The sequence below is a fragment of the Stenella coeruleoalba genome, assembly GCF_951394435.1.
Source record: "Stenella coeruleoalba genome assembly, chromosome: 11".
NCBI classification, from domain to species: Eukaryota; Metazoa; Chordata; class Mammalia; order Artiodactyla; family Delphinidae; genus Stenella; species Stenella coeruleoalba.
The window spans coordinates 59005679-59029728 of record NC_137157.1 but is presented as its reverse complement, the minus strand read 5'-3'; the positions used below and the strand labels follow the sequence as shown (position 1 = coordinate 59029728).

Sequence of the window (24050 nt, the reverse complement as noted above, 5' to 3'; positions counted from 1 at the left end):
TCCCCGTCCCTTCCCCGCGTTCCCCCCACTTCTGAGACCACACCCACGTGCCCCCAGGACCTGGTCACAAAAGTCACCAGTATCCCTGCCAGGCGCCCTGCGCTCCCTCCAACCACCACCTTTGTCCTGGGCTGTGGGGATGCAGAGAGAACCAGTCCTCTCTGGAGACCCTGCAGCACTCAGCAAAGAAGCCAGAGGCTTCGTCCTCACATCGTTTTTAATAAATAGACAAAACCCACTGATGGATGCAGCAAACTAAGGTCAGAGGAGAGGGGAAGCCAGGGAGGGAAGAGCCCCTGAGTCAGCGACATAACCTCCTCCCCACCCTCTGGGCTTAAGGCACTTTCAGGGAGATAGGTCCTCGGGGTCTCATTATACAGGGTGAATGGGAGAGGGAAGGATTAGGGTCCCTTCTCCCCACTTTTGCATCAGGACACCACTGCCCTCCTCACCCATCCCTGATTTACCCCCTCTCATCTCACAGCATCCTAAGGGGAGGTTTGGGGGGGGGTGTGGTCCTCACGGGGAGAGAGGTCTGTGCCCCTGAGGAAACAGATCCTGCCACATCCTGATGGGACACCGGCAACCCTGCCTGCCCCCTTCATCCCTAGGAGCCATCTCTGGGGAAGGGGTGCAGGGGACCCATGGGCCAGGCTGGGAAGGAGGAGGCTAGGCAGTGCCTGGCACAGGGTGCCCATCGGAGCCCGGCTCCGGGTGCCCATCCGCAGCCAGGATGGGGTGTGCATCGGGCCCTCCGCCCCGGGGGCCGCCCCAGTTATTCCTCAGGATGGTGCCCGTCTTCTCTTCCTTGAACTGTTGCCGGTCTTCCCGTGGGATCTTCACCGCGTGGTACTGGGGCACAGTGGCTTCGGGGTACCGCGCCCGCTTGAAGAATCCCATCTGGAAGAACAGCAGGCCAGACATGAGCAGGCTGCGGGGCTGAGGTCCCTGGAGCAGATGCCCAGCACAGCCCAGCCTCCTGCCTCCACCATCCCTGGGACAGAAAGAACCAACAGCAGCAGAAAGGGGCTGGCTGGGCAGCAGCTCGTGCAGGAAGCAGCCCTCACAGGTGCCACCATCAGTGCTGGGTCCCCAGGTTCTCACTGACAGCAAGAGAAAGACCAGGAGGGGCCTGAGGTGCAGGACCAAGGACATCTCCCTTGGTGCCTGAAAGAGGGGGTTGAAGGTAGAACATCAGGACTGCTGACCCCAAAGGTTTCCACACCCCCAAGATTTTTAAGAGACCCAGTAGCATCCCCTAGAACACAAACAAGAGCAGAGGGAAAACGTGGCTTCCTAGAGCCCCGCAAACTCCAGAATGATTCCTCCCAAGCCTCCTACGCACAACCCCTGTGTACTGAGCAGCATCGCCCTTAGGGCGGGCCCTCTCCTCTATGAATACGGTAGCCTGGCCCCTCGCTAAGTCATGAACATGCTGGCCCTTACCTACCAAGACAGAAATGTGCCCCTTGCACACTCACACTCAGGACATCCCAGGACTCCTACATGCTGGACTGCACGGCACCTCCTTGCACATGTGTCTCTGCACACTCATGCCCACAGAAAAGACATGCACGGCACCTTCCTGCACTCCCCACATGCTCACAACCCCAGGAGCCCACCCAACCCTTGTGCGTGCCCCAGGCCGTGCACACTCACCCTTAGGGCCTCACCCTGACAACCACCTCCCCTCAGTTCCTGGAACTCACACCGCCCTCATGCAATCTCCTTTCTACACCCTGCACATTCCTGGTCGCCTGAATGCTGGGAGCTCGACCCACACTCACATACATACCCACACACGCACACACACGCGGACACACACATGCTCACACACAACGATTACCCCACGGTCCCTGGACCCCCAGCTTCCGCAGCTGAGGGCTGCACGGCCAGACGGGCCCGGTGGAAGTTGGTGGGAAAAGATGAGCTCTGGCTGTCCCGATGGAAGAAGCCACACTGGGACGTAAGGGAGGAAGGGAGCAGAAGAGGTGGAGGATGGGAAGACTGAGGAAGGATGGGCGCCTCTACCTCTGCCTTGTCCCCCTTCCATGGGAGCAGGAAGCAGAGATTCTGGAGCCAGTTTCTCGGAGGCATCAATCCCCCCTAAGAATGGCAAGGTCCCCAACAGTCTGGATGCCCAGAGGCCTGGTCCACTGATGACTCACATTTGCCAGAGGGTGTGCTTGGTCCTGGGGAGGCCCCAAGGGCATGCATGGCTCCACATGGCCCAGATGTGGCATGTGGTTCAGGGGATGACTGCTGGTGATGGACGTGATTCTCTGTACTGACACGCGCATGAACGGGCTTTTAATGTGGAGCCCCAGACGCACACGTGATTCTGGCTACACTCTGTGTGTATGAGAATGGCTCCAGGTAGAGCCTGGTATATGGAGGTTCCGAGTTCAGTCCTGGCAACAGTCCCCTGCAGGCAGTTCTCCACACTGCTTGGCTTTCTTGGCCACAGTTTCCTTCCCAGCCTTACCCACCATGCTCTAGTTAATTCAGACCACACTTCCCTGCCTCCATGGCTTTGCCCCTCATAGTCCTGTAAGGCCCACACCAACCCATCCCTCTCCCCACATCCAGATCCTACCACCCCACCTTCTAAGGCGCAGCTCCAGGGCCACCTGCTCTCAAGCTTTCCCTCACCTGAGCTCCCACTGCACTTTCTTGACTCAGTCCACTGCCTCGTCCTGGACTACTCCCCTCCCCAACTAGACTATAAAACCCCTGAGAACAGGATCTACATCTGACTTATCTCTGAAACATCCAGGGCCTGATAGAGACCCTGGTACACGCAGGGTAAGTGCTCAATGCAGATTTGCTGAATAAATGGGAGACTGGGTGAGAGAACCACACCATGAAAGGCCACCTGCCTGACAGGGGAGCCCTGCTCCCAGCGGCATCACCCTCCCCAAGCCTCACCTTCCACATCAGCAGCACCAGCAACGCCAGCACCAGCAGCCCGGCCAGTACAGCCAGAAGGATGGCCCACCAGGGGACTCCTTCTGCCACCACAGCCACAGGGTCCAGGTATACCATCACTGGGATCTGGGGAGCAAGGGGTTAAGGGAACAAGGGCTGGAGCAACGGGACAGAAGAGCTTCCCCTGCTTCATGCCCCCAGCCCAGCAGCTCACCACTGTGGAGGCATCTCTGAGCAGCAAGTTCTTGATGGAGGACTTCACGGTGATGTTGGCTTGAACAATCACTTCCAGGGACTTCACAGCTGAGTACTCCTAAGGGAGCAGGGAAGGAGACCCTCCTCCTAAATGCCCCCACGCCCCCACCTCCCCCGAGCTCCTGAAGTTGTAAACGGAATGGTGCCCGACACGGAGGGTGTTTCTGCCTGTCTTGGGTTGAGAGTGTGCTGCATTTGGACAGGAAGGAGGAAGAAGGAGAAGTGAGCCCCAGGGCGGGGGTTGGGGAAGAGGATGCCCAGCCCAGTGCCCCAGCCTGACTCTCACCTCCAGGAAGGTGCTGTTCCAGAGGCGGCCCCAGACATGCAGCACAGCTGCACGGTCAAAGCTGTAGAGAGGGCAGCTGAACACCACGCAGCTGGCCGTGCCCCGGGTGCAGTCCTGTGGACCAGGACCCGCAGGGCTCTGAGCTGCTTGGCCCCAGCACCCTCACAAACGTGGTCACACAGACACTGTCTGCCCAGAGCCTTCCCTCCATCCCTCCATGAGCCCCCATTTTCCCCTGGCTCTTCATTCAATATCTCTCCCATTTTCCTTACCTGGCTTCAAACTCCCCTCCTCCAAGAAGTCTTCCCAAACTAACCCTGTGGTCCAAAAGAGCAGCCTACCCCAAATCTGGGCTATTTGGCTTTGAAATGCATGGGGAGCAGGGAGGAGGTCTCTTGACAGCAGCAGGAAGAGTATCTTCCCCAGTAGATGCTCATGTTACCTAATGACAGTCCCATATATTGAGCATCTATCTGCAAGGTACTTATCTCATTTAAATTCACAACTGTCCTGCAAGGTGCATATTATTATCATCCCCATTTTTCAAACTAGGAAATTAAAGTTCAAAGAGGCCAGGTGACCTGCCTCAGGTCACACAGCTAGCAAAGCTGGAAAGAGGTGGCACGGATACTTGAACCCAGGTCCAGAGTGGGCAAAGCTGCGCTCCTCCGTGAAGCCCAAACTCACTGAATGAGCAGGAGGATGCCCGGAGCTGCTGGGGGGACAGGGGACTTAGGCCCTTCTCCTTCCACGCCTGACCTAAATCCATTTGGCCCAATCCCACCTAATGGCCCATTTGCCTAAAAATTAATGTTCTATCCATCACGCTGCCTATACAGAAGAATGGCCACTTTCGAGCAATTCAAGAATCCTTGGTCAATTTGTCTAAAAGTCATTTTAAGTAAAAGAATCCATTTCAAAGTTCTTAGCAAAAAGGGTGGCCTTTCAGAAGAAATCATTCACCTGGAGAAAGCAGGACTATCCATGTAACGGGGAAACAGCAGTTACACAAGCTCATACCACCCCTGAGGTGACTTCATTTGCTTTCCACCATGCTCTCAGGGGAGCAGGGAAGCTGAGGGCCCCCAGGAAGGATGGGCTGTGGCAGCGGAACTTCCTCCCAGACAGATGCCACCAGAGCTGGCCCAACTGCTGCCTCCCCCTGCCAAGGTCTCTTTGCCTCTTTTTGCCTCTATTGCCCATCCTTTCCGCACCTGGGATTCACCTTCTGCCACCAGGCCAAGCACCCCCCGATCTGTGCCCCCCCCCCACTCTCACTGCCAGCGCCATCCTAAAAGGGACGAGTACACAGAGTCTGCGCTAATCCGCTCAGTGAGCCCCGCCAGGAACAAAACCACGTGAAACAAGGAGGAAACGGGGAGGCAAAAGGGCTCGAAAAGGATAGGCTTAATGAATCACATAAATATACTATCGATTCAATTATTAGAACTTTTAAAACCTTCAAGTGTTTTTTGACATTGTGAAAATCAAGCAGGTTTCCTTATGCAAACTGACTTTCTGGCCTAAAAGAATTCAAAAGAATAACAAACAGATCTCAGAGATGGCTCAAACCACCCCCTATAAAATGTGACCTTTCATACACACGCAGGGAGAATCAACCGCGTGGGTAACGGGCTATGGTAAGTGCCCTGCTCTGGAGTGAACACCTGGTGGGCGTGGGGGAGCGGCGGCGGCGGCAGCTGCTTCACAGGTGTGATGTGAAGTGCCCTGTCACCTTGCCCCCGGTGTCTGTGACCATCACAGCTATTGACAGGCCACCCGGCACCCTGAAGCTCCCTGCCCTCCCCTCCCCCCGCCATCCTCTGTCATACCACGTGCCCCACCCCATCCTGCCTGGGCCACGTGTGCCCCGCCCTCACCAGGGTGACGTTTTTCTTCTTCTCAGCAGAGGACACTGGCCACCAGGACGTGCTGGGCTCCGGCTGCTCGTGAGGCTCCCGTGGCTCCGGCTGCCCCAGCTCCCGCCGCCTCCTGTCCCTGCTGTCCACATCCTGAGGTGGGGAGGGGGCCCAGTGAGGGACAGGTGGCACCTCCTCCCCAGCACCCTCCTCCTGGCCCCCGACCGGCCGCAGACCCCCAGCCCCATGGCATCCTTCCCAAAGTCTGACCACGCCCCACCCTGCTTCTGCAGCCCCACCCACCTCGCCTAAGCCTCACCAGGTGGAGGACGTTGGGCCTGGGGGAACAGAGTCCCCTCGTCCCCGGCCCCTGCCCGCCCTCCAGCTCCACCCGCATGGGGTACAGCAGCCACTTCCCGTTGGCAAGCTCGTGGGGCCACATGATGTTGAGGAAGGCCGAGCCCAGGGTCTTGAGTGACTGGCCTTGGTTGGAGACCTGTGGGCACAAGAGAGTGCAAAGGACAGGTTCTAAATCCCCAGAGATGGAGGGGACAGGGCTGCGGGGAAGCCTCAGGAAGCATAGCTTCAACAAAGACTCAGGATCCTAGATCCAGGCACCATTCTCTGCCCACCCCAAACCCAGGAAAACCTGGAGATGTCCCCGGGAAATGCGGGGAGGCCCCAGCCAAGCAAGGGCAGGGTTCTAGGGAGAGACATCAGCCCTCCCCCCCTGTCCCCATCCACCAGCAGAGGCCCCTGGGCCCTCATGGCCTCCCCAGACCAGCAGGTGAGATGTCCAGTCAGGAATGAGCAGGAAATGGTCAACTGAGCCCTCAACACAAACACCTGCACACGGCCAAGGCCCAGGAACTGGGGGAGGCCTCGAACCAGGTGCCAGATGGGAGAAAAGCCACAGCCCTCGGGACATGTCTCAGCTTCTCCTCTGTGCCAAGAAGGGAGGGACCTCACCGGGCCACTTACCGTAACCTCATACTTGACCTTGCTGCCCACGTCCCGCTCAGACTGCATGGCGCTCTCGCCCCGCACCACACCGGAGAAGAAGAGCTGCTGGGGAATGGCCACCCTGGTGAGGAGGGGTCAAAACAGGGGCTGAGGAGGCCTGGGGCCTGATGGAGGGTCAGGAGGGTCAGGCCAGGTGAGGCAGAGCCCAGGCCTGGGTCTGGGGGTAACAATGCCCACCCCTCTGGCGGAGGTGCCCCCCTGGACAGGGCTTACCCCGTGATGGACAGCGGCAGCTCGATGAAGACACGGGCTCGGGCAGAGACCGGCCGCAGCTCCTGCTCGCTGATCCTGGAGTGTGGCAGGGGCAGGCGTGGGTGGCGGGCACAGGCACCGCCCCAAGGGATCAGGTGAGGACAGCAGAGCCCTTTCTAGGTGGACTTCAAGCCACTGCCCCCACCCTCACCCACCCTGCCCCGCCAGCCTTACGTGGCCAACAGCAGCTCCACCTCCAGCTCTGTGGTCTCAATGGTGATCCCTGAGGTGCTAAGGATGAGGTAGAAGGTGGCCTAGGCAAAGGGTGGAGCAAGATTAGAGTCCGGGAGGGCGAGGGGCTTGAGGAGGGGTCAGGGGTGAGAGAGCCACTCGGATAGGGATAAGGGCACATATGCCGACCTGGGCACCTCTCTTCATGGGGTTCCCCAGCTCACACTCAACATGGGAGGCGTTCTCATTGGACAGGCACAGCGGCTTCTCCTGGAGTGGGGAGAGAAGGAGAGATCAGCTTGGGTTACTGGAGCCCCCAAGACCCCACCCCTGCCCTGCCCCGGGCCCTCACCGCAGGGTCCAGGGCCCGGACTCCTGAATAGTGCAGAGAGGCAGGGAGGGTGACCAGGAGCTGGGCTTCATGGGCGTCATCCCCATCAGCCTGGGGCTGGGCTGGGTCCGAAGGCAGATTGGTGACCTTCAGCTCCAGGCCGATGACTGGCTGCCCACTCAGTGCAAACAGGGCTGTCGTCCCATCCGCATCCCTGGGGGGTCAGATCCCGCTCACTCTAAGACTGGAACACCTGCCCCCCCCCTTCCTCCTTCCCCCGCCAGTGCATGCTGCCTGCCCCCACTCCCTGAACCTCTCCTCCCACCCTGGCTCTCCCGAATCTCCGCACACACTGGTCCAAGCCTCAGACTCAAGAGAGTCAAGACTGGGAGTCAGGGGACCTTTGTTTCTGGCCCCAGCTCCAGCACTTACTGACCTTGGGCAAGTAACTTAACCTCTCTAGGCCTCCGTTCTCCATCTCTAAAGTGGGACTAGGAATATTTCCTGCTTCATGGGGTTGTGAAGACTTAACAGTGAGATGTATGTGAACTGTATAATTTTTTTTATATGGTGAAGGCTTGTCACTCCCTGCCAGAGGAGCCCCTGTGGGCCCCTCACTGCCCTCATCCTGCAAACTTCTGAGCTCTCGGCAGGTTCTCCCCACCTTCCACCTTCCACCCTCTCCCTGCAGGCTCAGCCCCCGCTCCTGCTGGCCCTCCCAAGGGGACTTCCTTCCGTCCCTTGATCTCCTGCCTTCCCACCCCACCTGCTCCCTCGCTCCCCCTCACATGGGCAGAGGCTGAAACTCCGTGTCGCTGACACGGGCGCAGAACCGGGCGTGGACCAGCTGCAGGTTGCTCTGACACACCTTGTCTTCACCACAGCCTTGCTTCAGAAAGTGGATCTGGGGGGAGATTTGAAGAGGGGGTCATTCCCAGGGGGTGCATGCATCGCCAAGGCGTATGGCGGGGTAGAAGATCACGGGAATAAACAACCTGAGTTCAACCCGCAGATCTGCTGCTTCCTAGCTGTGTGACACCCAGCTGGTCACCTAACCGCTCTGAGCTGTGTCCTCATCAGTAAAATGATGGGAGTATTACGATGCCGTGGTAGAGAGCAGCAGGCTAGTCCACAGCGAGGCCGCATTTCCTTGGCCTTTCTTGCATGTAACTAAGTCCCAGACTTAGAACGTGAAGAGAAGTAAAGAGCATCACTTCCGGACTGGCCGTAAGACCCATACAAGGAAGTCCCCGCCCCCCTCCAACTGATGGGATAGAGGTGACCTAAGGACCTTGGAGGCCACATTTGAACATGGCAGACCCCCAGCACCCTGGGCCCCTGAATGACTGCCTGTCCCCTCTGACTAGGAACGTGTGATAATTTGGGCCATTTTACATCTGTGGCCCGCCTGTTACAGCATCTAGAGATATGAGGAACAACTGGGGTAGCATGAAAGAATTTTGCAAGCTATGAATGTCACTGGCGAGGGATTCACGATCCCTGTCCCTCCCAGCTTCTTTTCCTGGGCTAAACCAGAACGCATGCTCACCTCTGTCCGCTGGGTGCTGGGCTGGTGGGCATTGAGGATGGGGGCCACGGGGGGCAGCCCCTGGGCAGGAGCCTGTCGCCGGAGCCGAGGGGTCTGGAGACTATAGGACAGAGTCACCACGATGGCCCGAAGCTTGTCTTTGACATTCTCCTGGGGAAGGGAAAAGATAGACGTGAATGCAAGAACAACCCCCAGACCCCAGCCCTGCCCAAAGCCCCAGCCAGACCTAGGACAGATCCTGGAAAGAGGCTCAGGGAGACGAAGGAGAGAGGTGGAGAACTGGGCTAGCGGGGGGAGAGCAACTGGGGTGGAGAAGGGAAGACAGCCAGGATTCAGGGCTTCGGGGACCAGACGAGAAGACGGAACCTGCCGTGGCCATCTCCAGGGCGTATAGAACTTGACAGGAGATGCAAGAAAACGGCAGGTAAAAGAGAGGCCCGAAAGGGAGCCTTCCCAAAAGTCGAGATCTTAGACTGAGGTGTGAGTGTGTTTGGGAAGAAGATGAGAGGAAGCCGGGAAAAGAGACGATGCGATGACAATGGCCCTCAGAGGCCAAGGGGTCAGCGTCCACCTGGAGCTGAAGCATAGTGTCTCCACAGACTCGGTCATGCTGGTGTTTCAGCCACACGGTGCCCGAGGCCTGGTGCTTGGGGTCATCTGGGCTACGGCTCAGGAAGGTTACACGGGGCACCTGTCCCCGGAGCCTCCGGTCCGTGTCCCCGTCTAACGTGTACTCCAGGGCTGTGGCAGGTGGGAGAGGAGGGGCGGGTGAGCTGCAGAGCAGCTCCAATGGGCCCTTCTCTGCACCCCGGAGTGACCCACCCTGACACCCAACGGGGTGAGCGTGGAGGGGCCTCACTCACCCACAGCGGGGCTGTAGCTGCTGGGCGATGCAATGTAGCTGAAACAGACCCTGAGGTCCATGCTGCGGGGACGAAGACAAGGCTGACAGGCCCGAGCCACACCCCAACCCTGCCCACTCCCGCCCCAGCCCCAGCCCCAAACTGGGTAGACAGGGGAGAACTGGACCCTGGAGGCTCCCCTCCACCCTCCCCTCGGACCTCGCCTCACCAGACCGAGTGGCCACTGGCGCAGTTGGGCTGTTCTAGGTCGATGCTTCTTGGAAGAATAGAGACCTCGTGGGAGACGTGGAGGACAGGCCTGGCCCTGGGGAAGGGGGAGTCCAGGGCACAGGAGACATGAGAACATGAGGCTGGGAAAGAGGGGAGGCGGCAGATCTGGCACTGCAGAGCGGCTGGGCCTTGGGGAGGGGGAGGCCAGCAGAGGAGGACGGCTCACCTGAAGAGCACGGCAGTGTCGGCCAGGGAGCCCACCAGCAGGTCCGGGTAGCGGTTCCCATCCACATCCAGGCCGCCCGACAGAGAGTAGCCAAAGCTCCTTATGCCCACAGCCTCGCCCTCCAGCACCTGGGGGACCAGACCATCAGCCTCCCCACCCATCACACCCCAGCCTCTGCCTCCCCCGCCCTCTGCTGCTGTGCCCCCTGGGTCCCCCAGACACCCATCCCCTCATCCCCACCACTCCCCTCACCTGGGAAGGTTTGACGACAAGCCCCAGGCTGCTCCCGTGGTAGATAAAGACTTTCCCATCCCCGTCGAAGGGAGCCCCTACAGCAAGGTCTGCAGGAGTGGGAGGAAGGCAATCAGACGTGGGGGCTGAGGGTGGGAGGCCTGAGGTCCAGGCCCCTACTTTCCCTCAGTCACTCAGTTCCATACCCTGTGTTTTCTATTTTATTGAGAGGCTACTAAGTCCTGGGCACCTTACACATGGCATTTTTAATCCTTTCAGCTACTCTCTGCAGGCATCACTAGCTCAGAAAGGGTCCTTGCCCAAGGTCACAAAGCTGGTAAATGGTAAAGCTCAGGCAGGAGCCCAGGTTGCTCCTCTCCCTGAGCCCTCAGAAGACCTTCTCCTTGACCTCAGAGGCACTTCTGCACCCCTGCCCCTCCCCCTTCCCTCCCCCCCTTCCCCAGCCTTCCCTGTCCCCAGTCACACCTGGGAAGCCATCTTGGTTGAGGTCCCCCAGGACAGCCAGACTGATCCCAAACATGGAGTCAGGAGAGCCGCAGAGCCGGAGAGGGGAGACCCCAGCCCAGTGACCCCCCTGGTTCATGTACACATACACGGCACCCCCCAGTTCTTCTTGGCGCTCAAAGAAGTAGGGGGCACCCACTACCAGATCTGTCCAGCTATGGAGAGAGAGAGACAGCCAGTGGAGTCAGGAGGAGAGGCCAGAGGCCCCTCACCCCTCCTAGACCCAGCCGCCCCCAGGCTCCCCCCGCCTCAGCCCACTCTCACCCGTCATTGTTAAGGTCAGCCACCGCCAGCGAGTAGCCAAAGCCAGAGGTCAGGCGCTCCCCGGACAGCATAACTTCAGGCACCAGGCGACTGGCGCTGTCTTTGCGCAGAATGACCACAGCACCCTTGTGGTTGGCACGGGGGGCCCCTGCCACAAAGCTCAGCTCCTCTGCTCGCACCAGACTCTTCCCCGAGTCGATGGAGAAACCTGGATGGGGGCGACTCACCAGTGAGCTGTCCCCACCAGACTCCCAGCCAGGGTAGGTCACAGCTCCTCCCACCCTGCCCCTCCCTAACAGGGAGAGGTGCCCCCTGAGGCATCACCACCACAGCTGGACCACTCCTCTTCCCCTCCAGAGGCCCGGAAGCCCTCCCCACCCAGAGACTAAGGTCTGGCACGAGAAGCGCGATGAGGTCGGCCTCAGGGACTGGGGAGGAAGGAGAAAGGCAATGGCTGAGAAGGCCAGGCCGCTGGGCTGGGGGCTGAGGCACCGGCAGGAGCTGGGCCAGGGCGCCCCCATATGATTCCCTGGAACTGCTCTCCTCTCTGCACACCCAGGAGACCCCCATCCCACCCAATGCACCTTCTTTGCCCGCTACGCCCACCATCCTGGCAGGAAGAGGAAGACTTCACACGGATGGGAGAGGAAGAAACGGGGGGGAGATGGGGAAGAGTTTGATTCACGCAAGCTTCTCCCAGGCCTCGTTTCCTCCTCTTCTGCAGAAGGACGCGGATGAGAAAGGAGAGGGACTTACCAACACAGCTGGACCTTTCTCTGCACATGCCCACCATCCATCCCTCAGAGAAAGTCCCCCAGAGGCCTAGCCTCCTTCCTTCCTAGTACAGCCTCAGCCCATCTGGATCTTCCTCCATGGAGACCCCCGTTCACAGCCCCGAGGCTTCACCCCTGGGGCCTCTTCTCCTTGGGCCTGGTTACTGCGCTCAGCTCTTGTCTGTAACCTGGGCCCAGTGGGTGTTTCTCTGGGTACGTGTTGGGGGGCAGGGCAGGAGAGGTGGGGAGGCCAGGCCAAGCCCCCAGGGCCCAGGAGGACGTGGAGGGGCGCTTACAAACCTAAGTAGCTATTCAGGGCCAAGTCTCCGGCTGGTCCTGGGAGCCGGTCAGCAGGGTCCAAAGTTTTATACACCAGCTGGTCAGGGTCTGAGCTATCAATGTTGGTCACAAAGAGCAACCCTGCGGGGGGTGGGGCAGGGGAGACACCAGGGGAGGGACATCCAGAGGAGGGGCCACAGAGTGGGGAGACAGAGGCAGACAGAAAGAGGAAGAAGTGGAGAAAGAATACGAGAGAGACAAACAGACCAGAGAGATAAGAATCAGAGACAGAGACAGAGTGAGGGACAGAGACAGAGACGGAAGGATGGGAGCATGGAGAGAGAGGACAAGAGAGAGAAGCAGAGGGTTAGAGCGGCTCCGGGCCGGGGAGGGGTCCCTACCAAAGTAGCTGTTGGCAGGGACAGGGATGAGGCGGGGGTCCTGCTCCTTCTCACCCCCCGCCTCGTAGGGCCCGTCGTCCAGATGTGCCAGGTCCGCTGAGCCCTGCACACAGAGCTCCACCCTGGCCGTGCCTGCAAGGACAGACCTGTTAGTGCCCAGGGCAGGGAGCACAGAGCACCCGCAGGCCGGGCGCTAGTTAGACAGGCACCCAGGGAAGCCCCTCCTCTCCTTTCCAGCCCTATCTCCACCCCCTCCCGGCCCAAGCTGCCTGGGGTCCCCCAGACTTGGCATCACACTCACCGAGTGTCAGCCCGGCCAGCGGCAGCGTGCGGAGATGGGAATGGGAGTGATGAGGTGTGGGCTGGTGTGTTGGAGCATGCGGGCCCCGGCTGGGCATGTGGGAGCTCATGCCAGCATGTTGCGGAACTCTCGGCCATGCGGAGGAGAGGCGATGGCCCCATTCGTGTGCGTGCTGGCATGGCTGTGGTGAGAAGCGTGGCAGGGCCCCAGGGCTCCACGGCAGTGAACATGTGGGCGTGCTTGGCCACATGCTGCCCCCAACCCCCTCTCTGAGGTACTGGACATTTTGGTTCCCTTCTCCCCTCCCCAGGGAGTCACTCACCCTTCCAGTTATAGGTTCCTGGGGCCCCAAAGAGGAGGTAGTGGCTGTCGGGGGAGAAGGCAGCAGCCGTGCCCTGCTGGCAGAACCCAAATTGCTCGTGGCCCTGGGGGCGTCCCTCACAGAACTTCCACTCCCCACCATCCAGCTCATCGCGGACGGCCAGATCCTGGCTTAGCACAAAGCAGCGACCAATCACGTCCCTCGTCTCCAGTGTCTGGTCCACACGCTGCCGCGCCTCGTATCGGTGTGCACAGGTCTGTGGGAGAAAAGGAGAGGGGGTCATTCCACTGTGAGGGCCAGGACCCTGCTCGAGCCACACTGCCCGTGTGCAGACGTTTGGCAGACACTGGTTCACTTGCACACGGGTGCACGCACGCAGGTGCGTACAGGCGCACGCACACACACAGACACATCTGCCAGCATCACTCGGGCACCGCCCCCCAGCCCAGTGTAAGGCAGGTATATATATAATCCCCTGCCCTATCCTCTCTGCACCCACTTCTTCACCCTGGCAGGAAGAAACGCTGTTGTACATTCTGCCCGGGCACCCACAGCACAACTAAGCCAGCACCCAGAACTCGTGTCTCCTCGATCCCGCCAGATGGGACTACCCCCAACATGCCCAGCTTGGTACTGCCTCTGAACCTTTCTAAGCACCGCCACCTTGTCTGCAAAGAACTCCCTCCCTTCTCCACTCTCCAAGTGTTGCTTATTCTGGAAATCCTGGCTCAAATCACCCCACCTGCAGGAGTCTTTGCTCTCCACTCCTCCCTTGAACTTGTATAGACTGGGGACCATACCACTCACTTAGCATTAACCATATTCTGCCCCATAGAGACTTATTGTTTGTGCACGTTAGTGATAACACAGAGAGAGAGAATGAGAATCTCTGGAACTATGCAGGAGGCTAGCTGAGAACCAGGCTTTTCCCTGAGTTTACACGTCCTCTCTCAGTAACTAGCACAATGCCTGATGTATAAAAGGTTCTCAGTAAGTTTGACAAATCAGTGCATGGATGAACGGTTAGATATTTTTAAATTTATAAGGACAGGGACCATGTCTTACACCTTTTTGTATCTCTCTGAGGTCCTCAGAAGCGGACCATCATACCATATTGCCAGCCTGAGTTCTGTAAGCACATCTGTGCATATGCACACACCATACACACACACACACACACACACACACACACACACACACACCACCCTTGCATAAGTCACAAGAAGTGGTACCCACTGCAATTATATTACCGTTACAGAGTCAAACTGTTTTTCCTTCTTTTTAAAAATTAATTTTCATGACCTTTTTCAATAAAAATAGTAAACATTAAAAGTCAACAAAAAAAAGATATGGTACTCACAACAATCTTGCCCCCAGGTCCCTGGCTCCGAACACTGACTCCCAACCACTGGTTCTCCTTACTCTCCTTCTGCACGTCAGCTGGAGGCGGGACACTGGGAATTAGGGGAGGAAAGAGGAAGCCAAGTCCTCCCCTCCCCTCCTCCTGGGCCCCCCACCCCACCCCCACAGGGCCCTCACCTCCCCGGTCGATGTCCACTCTGTAGCAGTCAGTCTCTTCCAGGCTCAGGGGGCAAGCGAAGAGGCCTCCAGTACGATTCGCCTGCTGCCCAGGCAGGGCCAGGGCCTGGGGAGCGCCCACCAGCAGCCTGCACGGTGGGGCAGCGGCAGGAGTTGGTGGCCACCTCCCCAGAGCTGCCCAGGCCCAAGTCCTCGGTACCAGGCAGAGTGTTGAAGGACTAAGGCAAAGGGCCAAAAGCCGGTTTTCCCATGTCCTGATACGGGCAAATTAACACACTTGGCCGTGCAATCATCACATTACGCATGCACATACCATCTGGATGAAGAACCACATACATAGTAGATACACACACACACACACACACACACACACACACACACGCGCGCGCCACCCAAGCAGCCTGGCCAGCACTGCTGGTTTGAAAGAACCGCCTGTTCCCAGCACCTGTTCCTGACCAGCCCTTCCTACCCCCCACTCCCTGGCCCCATCCCCAAGCTCTGCCCTCCTCCCCAACCACAGTTCAGTTGAAACCTTCCAAGAAATGCCAAAAATGCTGGGAGCAAAAGTAACAGCACCATGAGGTGGACCAGGGACCAGCCTTGGGGGGCCAAGCAAGAGACGAGATATGGGTCCGCCTCCCTCACCCTCTCCTCGGGGATCTGTCAAAGACCCACCACCCAGCAACCGTGCCAGCCCAGGATTCTATCAGTCACACCGGCTGGCATGGAGGTAGGGGCAAGTTTCTCTTTCTGTCTCCAATCCTAGCCCCGTTCTCCCCATACATCCTGAATCCCCTACCCCATCCTTCCTTCTGCTCCCCCTGTCCATGATTTTCCCCATTCCTCCCCCCCGCCCCACCCCGGCCCAGCCTGCTCTCCTACCTCCCCCTCAGACGCTTTCCCAGCTACAACTTTCTTGGCAGGACAATTTTCCATGATCACAGCCAAGGCTTCTTCCCCAGGGGAGGACTGTGCTGGCAATGGAGGTTGCCTGGGTCCCCTGGGGAGGACCCCCAGGCCAGGAGTGAAGGAGAGAGAGAGGTGAGGTGATTGGCACCCAGCTGGCTACAAGGATCTTCTCTTCGCAGAAGGAGACTCAAAAGCGTCAGCAAGACAAACCTCGAGGCCTCTCTCCCCCGCTCTTTTCCTCCATCGCCCTCGCTGGGGCGCAAGGCCCAAAACTGTGTGGGGCAATACTGCAGACAGGCATCTGTGGGGCACTGTGCCAGTTCTGATGGGGCACAGAGCCATTCTCCCTTCCCACAGCTCCTCCTCGTCTCTTAGCAGCTGTCACCCCGTGTCAGAGCCAATGTCACGAGAGAGGGGGATGGGGAGTGTCAGGGAAGAGAGCATACACTGGGCATTCGTTAACAACTATTTATTGAGAACCTACCATCTGCCAAGCCCTGTGTCAGGCACTGGTGATACAAGGAAGTAATATTTATTCAGCACCTACTATAGGTCAGGCCCTAGGCCAGATGCCAGGGATATGAGGAATTAACGTTTATGACTCTCTACTAGGTGCCGGGCACCAGGCTAGGCATGTTACCTGCATTGTCTCATTTAACCTGCACAACAATCCTATGTGAGGATTCTTTGCTTCTCTTTCAGATGAGGAAACTCACTCAGAGACATTAGTTGGATGCTGGAATTCAAACCCACACATGCCTAATTCCAATATCCATGCCTTTTCCACCCAATGACTGGCCACCTTCCGAAAAGGAAGACAGGGATGAGGAGAGGAGGGTACCCAAGCAGAAAAAGAAGCTAGGTGGCATGGCCAACCTTCAGACACATCCATGGTGCTCCCACCTCCAAACACAGAGATGGGGAGCCCTTGGAGGACTGGGGCTGCCTCATTCATCTTTGCATTTGCCCCCTAGGAGGCGCCCATATGGAGGACACCTGGACCCACACATTATGCAGGCTCACAGAGACACGCAGTGTCTCAGCTGGTCAGCGCAGAACTAAGCACCAGGAGAAGCTAACGGTCGTGTTTAATGCTCACATCTCCCCTGGAGGTCATGAGTAGGGAGTAGAGAGGAGGGGAGGGGTCCATATGGAGGAAAGAAGCTGAGTGCATAGCTATGACCGGACCATCCCACCTGGAACAAGAGGTCCCACACACAGCCTCTCCAGTCCCTCCACCTCTGCCCCAGCCACACACTCCCTCCCGGCTTCATCCCATGGTCCCCAGCCACCCCAGGCCTCTGGACAGAACAGTACCCACAGATGCAGCCACTGCAGAGAGAAAGGCAGCTAGGAGCCAAGGACTCCCCGGGAGCCTGGCTAAGTGGAGGTGAAGGAGTAGCCCAGTACCTCTGCACTTCGCAATTCCCCGTTCACTCCAGGCCCCAACCCAAGTCCAGCCCACTCTGACTCTCTCAATCTGGGTGGCCCTCTGGGGAGGGTGCTTGGCCTGAAAGGTTGGCTCAGCCCGGGGGGTGCTCCAGCCAAGCCTTTGGATCCAGGCTCGCTGGAAGGCACTAAAGCTACGCTCCAGCTCTGTGGATCACCATACAAGAAAAGAGGTACCAACACTTTCATAGCACCCACTGTGGGCCTCGCACTATTCTCAGCATCTTACATGTGTTAACAACTCTTTCAATGCTCACAACAACTCTATATGGTAGTACACTTGACGGTATTACGGTTGATGGAAATAAATGAGGCTGAAACCACAGAGCAAAGAAGGTTACACTTCAAAGTCTCATCCGGGGCCAGATTGAAGGACATCAAACTTGGTGATGTCTTTCGATCAGCGAGTGCTGGGGAAGGTGACCTGCAACCCCAAAGCCAGGGACGTAGCGAGGTATCTGGCCTCTCACAGGCCACCAGACAGCAGAGCGCCCCCTGCTGGGACAAGAGCAGGGTGAGGCGGTCAGGCCCCTCTGAGAAGGCCCCCAGTTTGGCTCAGGGGCCACCATCAGAGACGAGGGGGAAATGACAAGAGACCAAGCTATTAAAAATAACCTAGAATTTGCCTGGAAATAGCTCAGAGAGCTCAGCATGTCCTAAAAAGGCCTCCAGTCCTAGAACTCTAGCACATGGGGGGAGGGGGGAGGGAGGGAGACAGAGATGAGGGAGGAAGCAGATAGAAGGCTGAAGAAGAGATGAAGTCGGTAGCTTTCCATTGCTCCCAAAGTTTGGGGGACTGCTTGACCCTGCTCCCTGATGACAAGGATAATGGAAGAAGAATCAGAGCGAGCCCCTCCTCCCTGAGCAGGGGAGAGAAATGAGCTCTTGTCCCTACGCTCTGCCCCCAGGCCAATAGCAGTGGGGAGAAGACAGTCCCAGTGGACAGCACTGATCCCAGTAATGGACACTTAGTGTGGCTTAGGCACTGGCCTAGGAGAGAAAAGTCCCCAGGCAGGAAGGGGTGGGCCGCTTTCTTCCCCTTCCTGCCTGTCTTTTTAAAATCGTATAAGGAGCTGGGGCCAATAGTACAGGAAGCATGACAGTCACAGGCCCCATAAGTGTGTCTTTCTCCTACGGGTCCCGAACTGATTAGAAAATAACCAGAATTGTCCTCTGCCCCTCACTCTCCCTGCCTCTCCCCACTGCTGAGATTCCTGGAGCTGGAAATTTCCTGAGGAGGAGGAAGGGGAACAGCCTGGCCAGCATCCTTCCTGGATCTCTCTCACTGCTGCTGCTGCTGCTACAACTTTGGAGGCTCTGTTGTCTGCCACCCTCTTATCACCAAACCACATAGTTCAGACTGCCAGACCCTCCCAGGTCCTCTCCCAGCCTTCCTGTGGTCCTGAGCCACAGAAGCGGCAGCCCAGTGTCCTGATGCTCTCTTTCCATCCCATGGCAATGGCCTGGCAGGAAGTTATTTCTGGAGTCTACCCTCCATCCCTTCACGGCACCTTCAGCATCTCTGTCCTTTCCCTCTCCTCCTGACCTAAGCAGAGGCCAAATGCTCAATCTCCCTCCCTGAGGGAGTTCAGCCCCCAGAAGGAGGGGAGCCACAAGCCTAGGACTGGAGCAAGAATGCAAGTTGGGGTGAAAGGTGAAAGGAGACAGCTCGCAGCCAAGACAAGGACCTTGTTCTCCAACTTATCCCCAAAGCAAGATGCTGGGTCTCAGACCCAAGACAGGCAAGGCTCCAGGCTGGGGTGTGGGTTATCTGTAGACAGCCTGAGTCTTGATGGGGTTGGAAGATTGAGAGATGGGGCGGGCCGGGGGGGCACCTGTGGCTCGGGCACGGGGATTCTGCGCGGGTGTGGTGACTCACCAGCTTTGGGGTCCGGGCTGCAACTGCCGATGCAGAGCCACAGAGAAGCCAAAGAGGCTCCCTGGCTCGCCCTCCTTGCGCAGGGCGCCCATCACGTCCAGATTGAAGGCGACAGCCCCTGGGAAGAGCAGTCCGACAAGCAGGGAGCCAAGAAGGTAACAAATGCCAGGGGCCCCCCATGGATCGCGGCCCGGAGTCCCTGCCATGGGGCGACCCCCGCGCGCGCTCCGGGAGAGCGCAAGGAAATCCGCTCGCGCCCCGAGTCCCAGGTCTCCCGAGGCGGGTCTGTGGTCTCCGAGTCTCGCTGGTCCTTCAGGGGGTCTCCCAGTCTTCCGCCTCGCCACCCCTCTCCCGCCGCTCCGCCGCCCCAGCACCAGCCAGGACGACTGCAGCGGCCGCAACCTCTGGTCCACTCCGGCTCCCGCCTCCTCTCCCACGGGTGCCGCCCCGGCCCCGCCCTCGCCCCGCCCCTCGGCCTCGCTGCAGGTGGAGGCCGCCGGAGTCGCAGAGGGATGCCCAGGAGGGTGGCTCCGGGTGGGAACCCTCCCAGCCCCACCCCACCTCGGGCGCCGCCCCCGCCAGCGCTCTCCCTTTCCCCCGACTCCTGCCCTAGCCCGCGAGCGGTGGAGGCGGCGTCTGGGAACGGGGAGGGAGTGAGAAATACGGATAGAAAGGCGCCGAAAAAGACGAGCGGCGGGGGGCGGGACGGGTAAGAGATGGGAAGTGGATGAGGCTCAAGGGCAGTCTGGGAAGAGAGAAATGCAGAGAGAAAGATGCAGATGAGTCCGGAGTGGTCCCTTAATGCTACCTTCTCCTCATGGACACACAGAGCACCTCTCCTGCTGTTTGAATCAAACCATTTCCCATCCCATCCCATCCCACCTCTCAGAGTCCGGCCTTGGCGACGGCTCTGCTAGACACATACATCGTCAGCGTTCAGAGAAGCAGAGGAAAAGAGAGGCGAGAAGAAAGAAAAACTCAGCAGGCCTGGGGAGGGGAACAAAGGAGGCAGGTAGAAAGAAAACTGAAAGAGAAAAGAGATTGAGAAAGAAGGGTAAGAGTTCGATCAACAAGGACGGAATGAAGGGAGAAAACAAGGAAAAGACTGAGGGTGATATAGGAAGAGGAAATTAAGCTGGGGGGAAAGCATGGACTGTCAAAGAAGGCCAAAAATGTGAGAGATTGGCCCCAAGAGGGAGAGAGATGGGAAAGATGTCTCTGGCTTCCAGATCCTTCCCAGAACCGTACATTTCCTACCCTCCAAAGGGGAAGGGATTGGAGGGGACAGGGTCCTGCGCTGGCCCAGGCAGGATCGGGGTGGGGCTTCCCAGGGATGTGCACAGGGACTTGCCCCTCTGCCTCTCCCTTCCCCCCAGGCTGAGACAAAGGCAAAGGGGGGGAGGACATTTTCCAACTGTGCTATTTATAACTCTAATCCAGAAATGGGGCCAAGAAGAGAGATAGGAAATAATTTGACACAACTGGAACCTCACTTGCTGCCACATCCCGTTCCTGGTTCTCTTTCTTACTGGGTGTTGGTCTTGGGTATACCCATCTTTCCATTTTTCTCCCTTCTCTCTCTCACCCTCTGGTTTTGTCTCATCCCCAGCTCTGTCTTTATCCCCCTTCTTGTCTCTGTCACTTGGAATCTTTCTAGACTATTTCTCAATGTCTCTAGTATTTCCTTTGCCCCCCAAACACTATCATATCCTTAAGACTCTCTGTTCTCCCTCCCTGTCTTCAAAGCTCCAGTATGTGTTCTCCCTAATTCCTTTTCCCATGTTCCCTTTGCCTCTCTTACTTCTTTTTCCAGGATTATACTTAAATTTTTTTTTTAATTTTTTTAAATAGGCTCTCACTCTGCTGCCCAGTGGGACAAGCCTTGCCCTGTGTAAGTTTCTACACGTTTGAAAGTTTGGGCCTCCACTTCTGCAACACTACACTTGTGGCCATCCCCTCCAGGGGACCAGCACACCTCTAAACAGGTGCTGTCCAGGTAATTCAGCAGGCTGGCCCCTAGATCCTACTTTTATCATCCCCCAGGTATGCGCTCTCCATTCCTTTTCTATCTCAGAGCCCAGACGATGGAGAAGAGCTGCTAGGAGACTGCAGAGGAGTAAAATCAGGATAGAACCCAGACTCCTGACTCTCAGCCCAAACATCCGACCGGGGTCAAAATGCCTTCAGAGCCCCAGCTGCCTCTCTCTCTGCACCTGCAATCCTTGCCTCCCTGCATCTCTATTCCAGTGGCTCCTGCTAAATCCGAGGCTGAAATCAGACGCCAAGAATCTGCTTCTGACCTCCTCTGCCCAAATATTTGAGAAGTCACCTCACCCGCCACAGGAGGAAGGAGCAGGAAAGAAGAGAGAGAGACAGGCCACCCAAAATTAGCCTGGCTATAAATAGCCGAGAAAGGGAGGGCGGTTCCCTTTCCCAGACCGGCCCCAGACCAGCCTAGTAAGTGTAGATGTGCAGATTTTCCCTAAAGGAGAAATGAAACCAGATTGTTGGAGTGGGGAGCAGTATTTCAGGTTAAGGGGGAATGAAGAAGCCGGAGGAATCCAGAGAATGGAACAAGCTTAATATTCGAATAAACAACCTGCCAGAGAACTTTTGTATTTGAGTTCAAAGTTCAGGAATTCATTAAACTAAAACCAATGCTGGGAATTCCCTGGTGGTCCAGTGGTTAGAACCCCGCGCACTTTTACTGCGGTGGGCGCGGGTCTGATCCCTGGTCGGGAAGCTAAGACCCCACAAGCCCTGCGGCACGGCAAAAGAAAAAAAACAAACACCAATGCTGATACTATGTGTTTCCACTAATATAACAAAACTGTGGAGATGAAGAACAGATTGGTGATTGCCGGGGTACAGGGATGGGGGAGGTGGAGGTGTGAATATAAAAGGATAGCATAGGGAGTTCCTTCCTGGGGATGAAGAGCTCTGTCTCTTGATTTTGGTGGTGGTTATCAAACCTATCCGTGGGATAAGATTGCATAGAACTATGCACATACACAAATGAATGCATGTTAAAAAAAAAAACTGGGGAAACTTGAATAAGGCTTGTAGGCTCGTTAACAGTATTGTACCTATGTCAGCGTCCTGGTTTTGCTACTGTGCTACAGTTATATAAGATGCCGCCTCTGGGGGAAGCTGGGTGAAGGGGTACACAGGATTTCACGCACTATTTTTTTTTGCAGCTTCCTCTGAGTCTACAACTATTTCAAAATAATTTCAAAACATTTTAAACATTGATGGATTCCAGACCCAGCAAAGACTTTGGCCCTTGTCTGGCAGCCCCTCCCCCTCTAACAGCCCTCTTCCCCTCTGACAGGGATCCCTGTTTTTCACCTCCCCCAGATCACACATTTCCCAGCTGCTGTCTCTAGCTTAGGAGCAGACATTTCCAGGACACACACTGCAGGGTTAACTTCTCCCTATACCTCATCCGGCAGCAGAGCCTTGGAGCATATGTCCCAGGGTCAGCCTCTTCCTCCCCAACATACATGAGGACTTTCTCACCCCACCCACCTCTCCAGCACTGGAATCCTCCTGCTAGCCTCTGAATTCTGGCTGGAACCAAAGTTCGAACTATGGGAGCGACTGGGAGAGAAAGAATATAAACGTGATTGAGGACAGTCAGCGGGGAAACGCCTTGACCGCTCTGGTCTTTGAGGATCCCAGGGAAACCCCTTGCGTCTTGGGGAGAAGGACTGTGAGGTCACTTCCCACAGTGAGCCATTTAGACTGTCTTGAGGGCCCCTTTTCTTTGAGCACTGGCTTCAGGCCAACATTTGGAACTTGGCCACACCACCAACGGCCCCCTCTTGAAGCCCAGCCAGATTTCCCAGTATGAGAAGCCTTCTGCACTCACACCATGTCCTCCCTCAGTCCTCACCCAACTCCTAACAGCTCAGCAGCATCTGGCCCTAAGGCTTGGCCCGGCTAGTCAGCTTGGAGCTTGCTAATTAAAGCTATCTGAAAGACACCTCAAAAGAACAGGGAAATGAGTGGACGAAAAGAGTATAGAGTTGCATTCATTTATTCTAAGAGAAAAATAATCTGAGTGGGAAATTGTAAGCAGAGGTGGGCAGAAAGAAATTTCAAGAGTCATTCTCCAGATATTCATGCAGCCACTGTCCACCTCTACCAAAGGCAGGTGGAGCTGAGTTTCAACCACAGTAGACACTGAGGTTAGACAGTGAGCAACAAGGGCCCAGAAAAAGAGTAGGTGGAGGATGACCCTGGAGAGATCAACTGGAGTCCCCAGATACAGGCACCCATGTCCTCCGCCCAGCTCTAGGGCAAAGGAACAGCCAGTGTGTGGGAGAGGAGGGCGGGGCTGATGTCCGCAGAGTCCTGGCAGCCTCTATACCGTTGTGAAAATGTCAGGCAGTTGTACCAATGGGGTGAGGGTAATACAGGATGAGCCTGGCACTCTCCATGAGTCATCCTGATCTTAACAGTACAGACTCACCACTGAAACCCCCAACACCAACCCTCCCTCGTTAGCCCCTGCCCTCTGTTTCACGATCCGCTTGTCACCATTCTCTGGCACGCCGGCCAACCCCTGCCTTTCTTTCCCAGCTTTGCGAGTGAGGCATCAGGCATCTTCCAGTCTGCCTCTGTTTTGCTGGCTCACTGCGGTTGGAAGCGAAAGCCAGAGTGGGGGAGGACTGGGCCAGGCTGCCCTGCAATGCTCTCACTCTTCCCGCTTCTATTGATCAGCTCCTCTCTGGAGCGGAGCCTCTTCCCAAACACTCCCCCCACTACCAGGATTCCCTCCAACTGATGCCCCACAAGCATAGAGAGATATAATGACAAGAGACATGGGGCCGTCCCCAAAAGTGCTTCTGGGCCTCCCCCTCCTGGGTTCTCTCCCAGGGTTTCTATAGTATAGTACAGTGGTTACACTCAAGCTCTGGCCTCAGATAGCCCAGATCTGTATCCTAGCTAGACCACTTATGAACTCTATTACTGCACTGCTCTGTACTGCAGATTCTTCCTCTGCAAACTGGGGATGACAGTTATTATACTTCACATGATTGTTCTAGGAATGAAATAATACACGTAAAGTGATTCACACATGGTAAGCACTCAGGATATGTTGTTAAAGAAGTACACATATAGGCAAAAACACATACACACAGTATCCAACACTTTTTATTCAGAGTTTTTATTTTGGCACTTAATGTTCTGCTTTATGCTGCCACTTAACCATTTCAACT

At 56.9% G+C, this 24050-nt stretch overlaps 1 protein-coding gene across 2 annotated transcripts; it reads right to left on the bottom strand.

The window, feature by feature from the left end:
* Positions 1-210: 210 nt before the first annotated feature.
* Positions 211-19175, bottom strand: ITGA7 (integrin subunit alpha 7). Of its 2 annotated transcripts, XM_079937722.1 has the most exons (26): positions 18826-19175; positions 14589-14716; positions 14410-14489; positions 13050-13305; positions 12427-12558; positions 12047-12166; positions 10974-11181; positions 10671-10864; positions 10206-10294; positions 9954-10081; positions 9726-9821; positions 9518-9579; positions 9226-9395; positions 8655-8804; positions 7894-8009; positions 7127-7319; positions 6964-7044; positions 6778-6857; positions 6565-6639; positions 6310-6412; positions 5648-5824; positions 5350-5481; positions 3470-3583; positions 3143-3241; positions 2929-3054; positions 211-900 (listed from the first exon to the last, which is right to left on the bottom strand). In XM_079937722.1, exons 1-26 carry the CDS (start codon positions 19029-19031, stop codon positions 670-672), a joined length of 3546 nt encoding a protein of 1181 aa, XP_079793848.1. In that variant the 5' UTR covers positions 19032-19175; the 3' UTR covers positions 211-669. The 2 variants fall into 2 exon arrangements, with proteins under 2 accessions (XP_079793848.1, XP_079793849.1); XM_079937723.1 differs by lacking the exon at positions 12427-12558 and having other exon boundaries at positions 18826-19147.
* Between the last annotated feature and the right edge of the window lie 4875 nt (positions 19176-24050).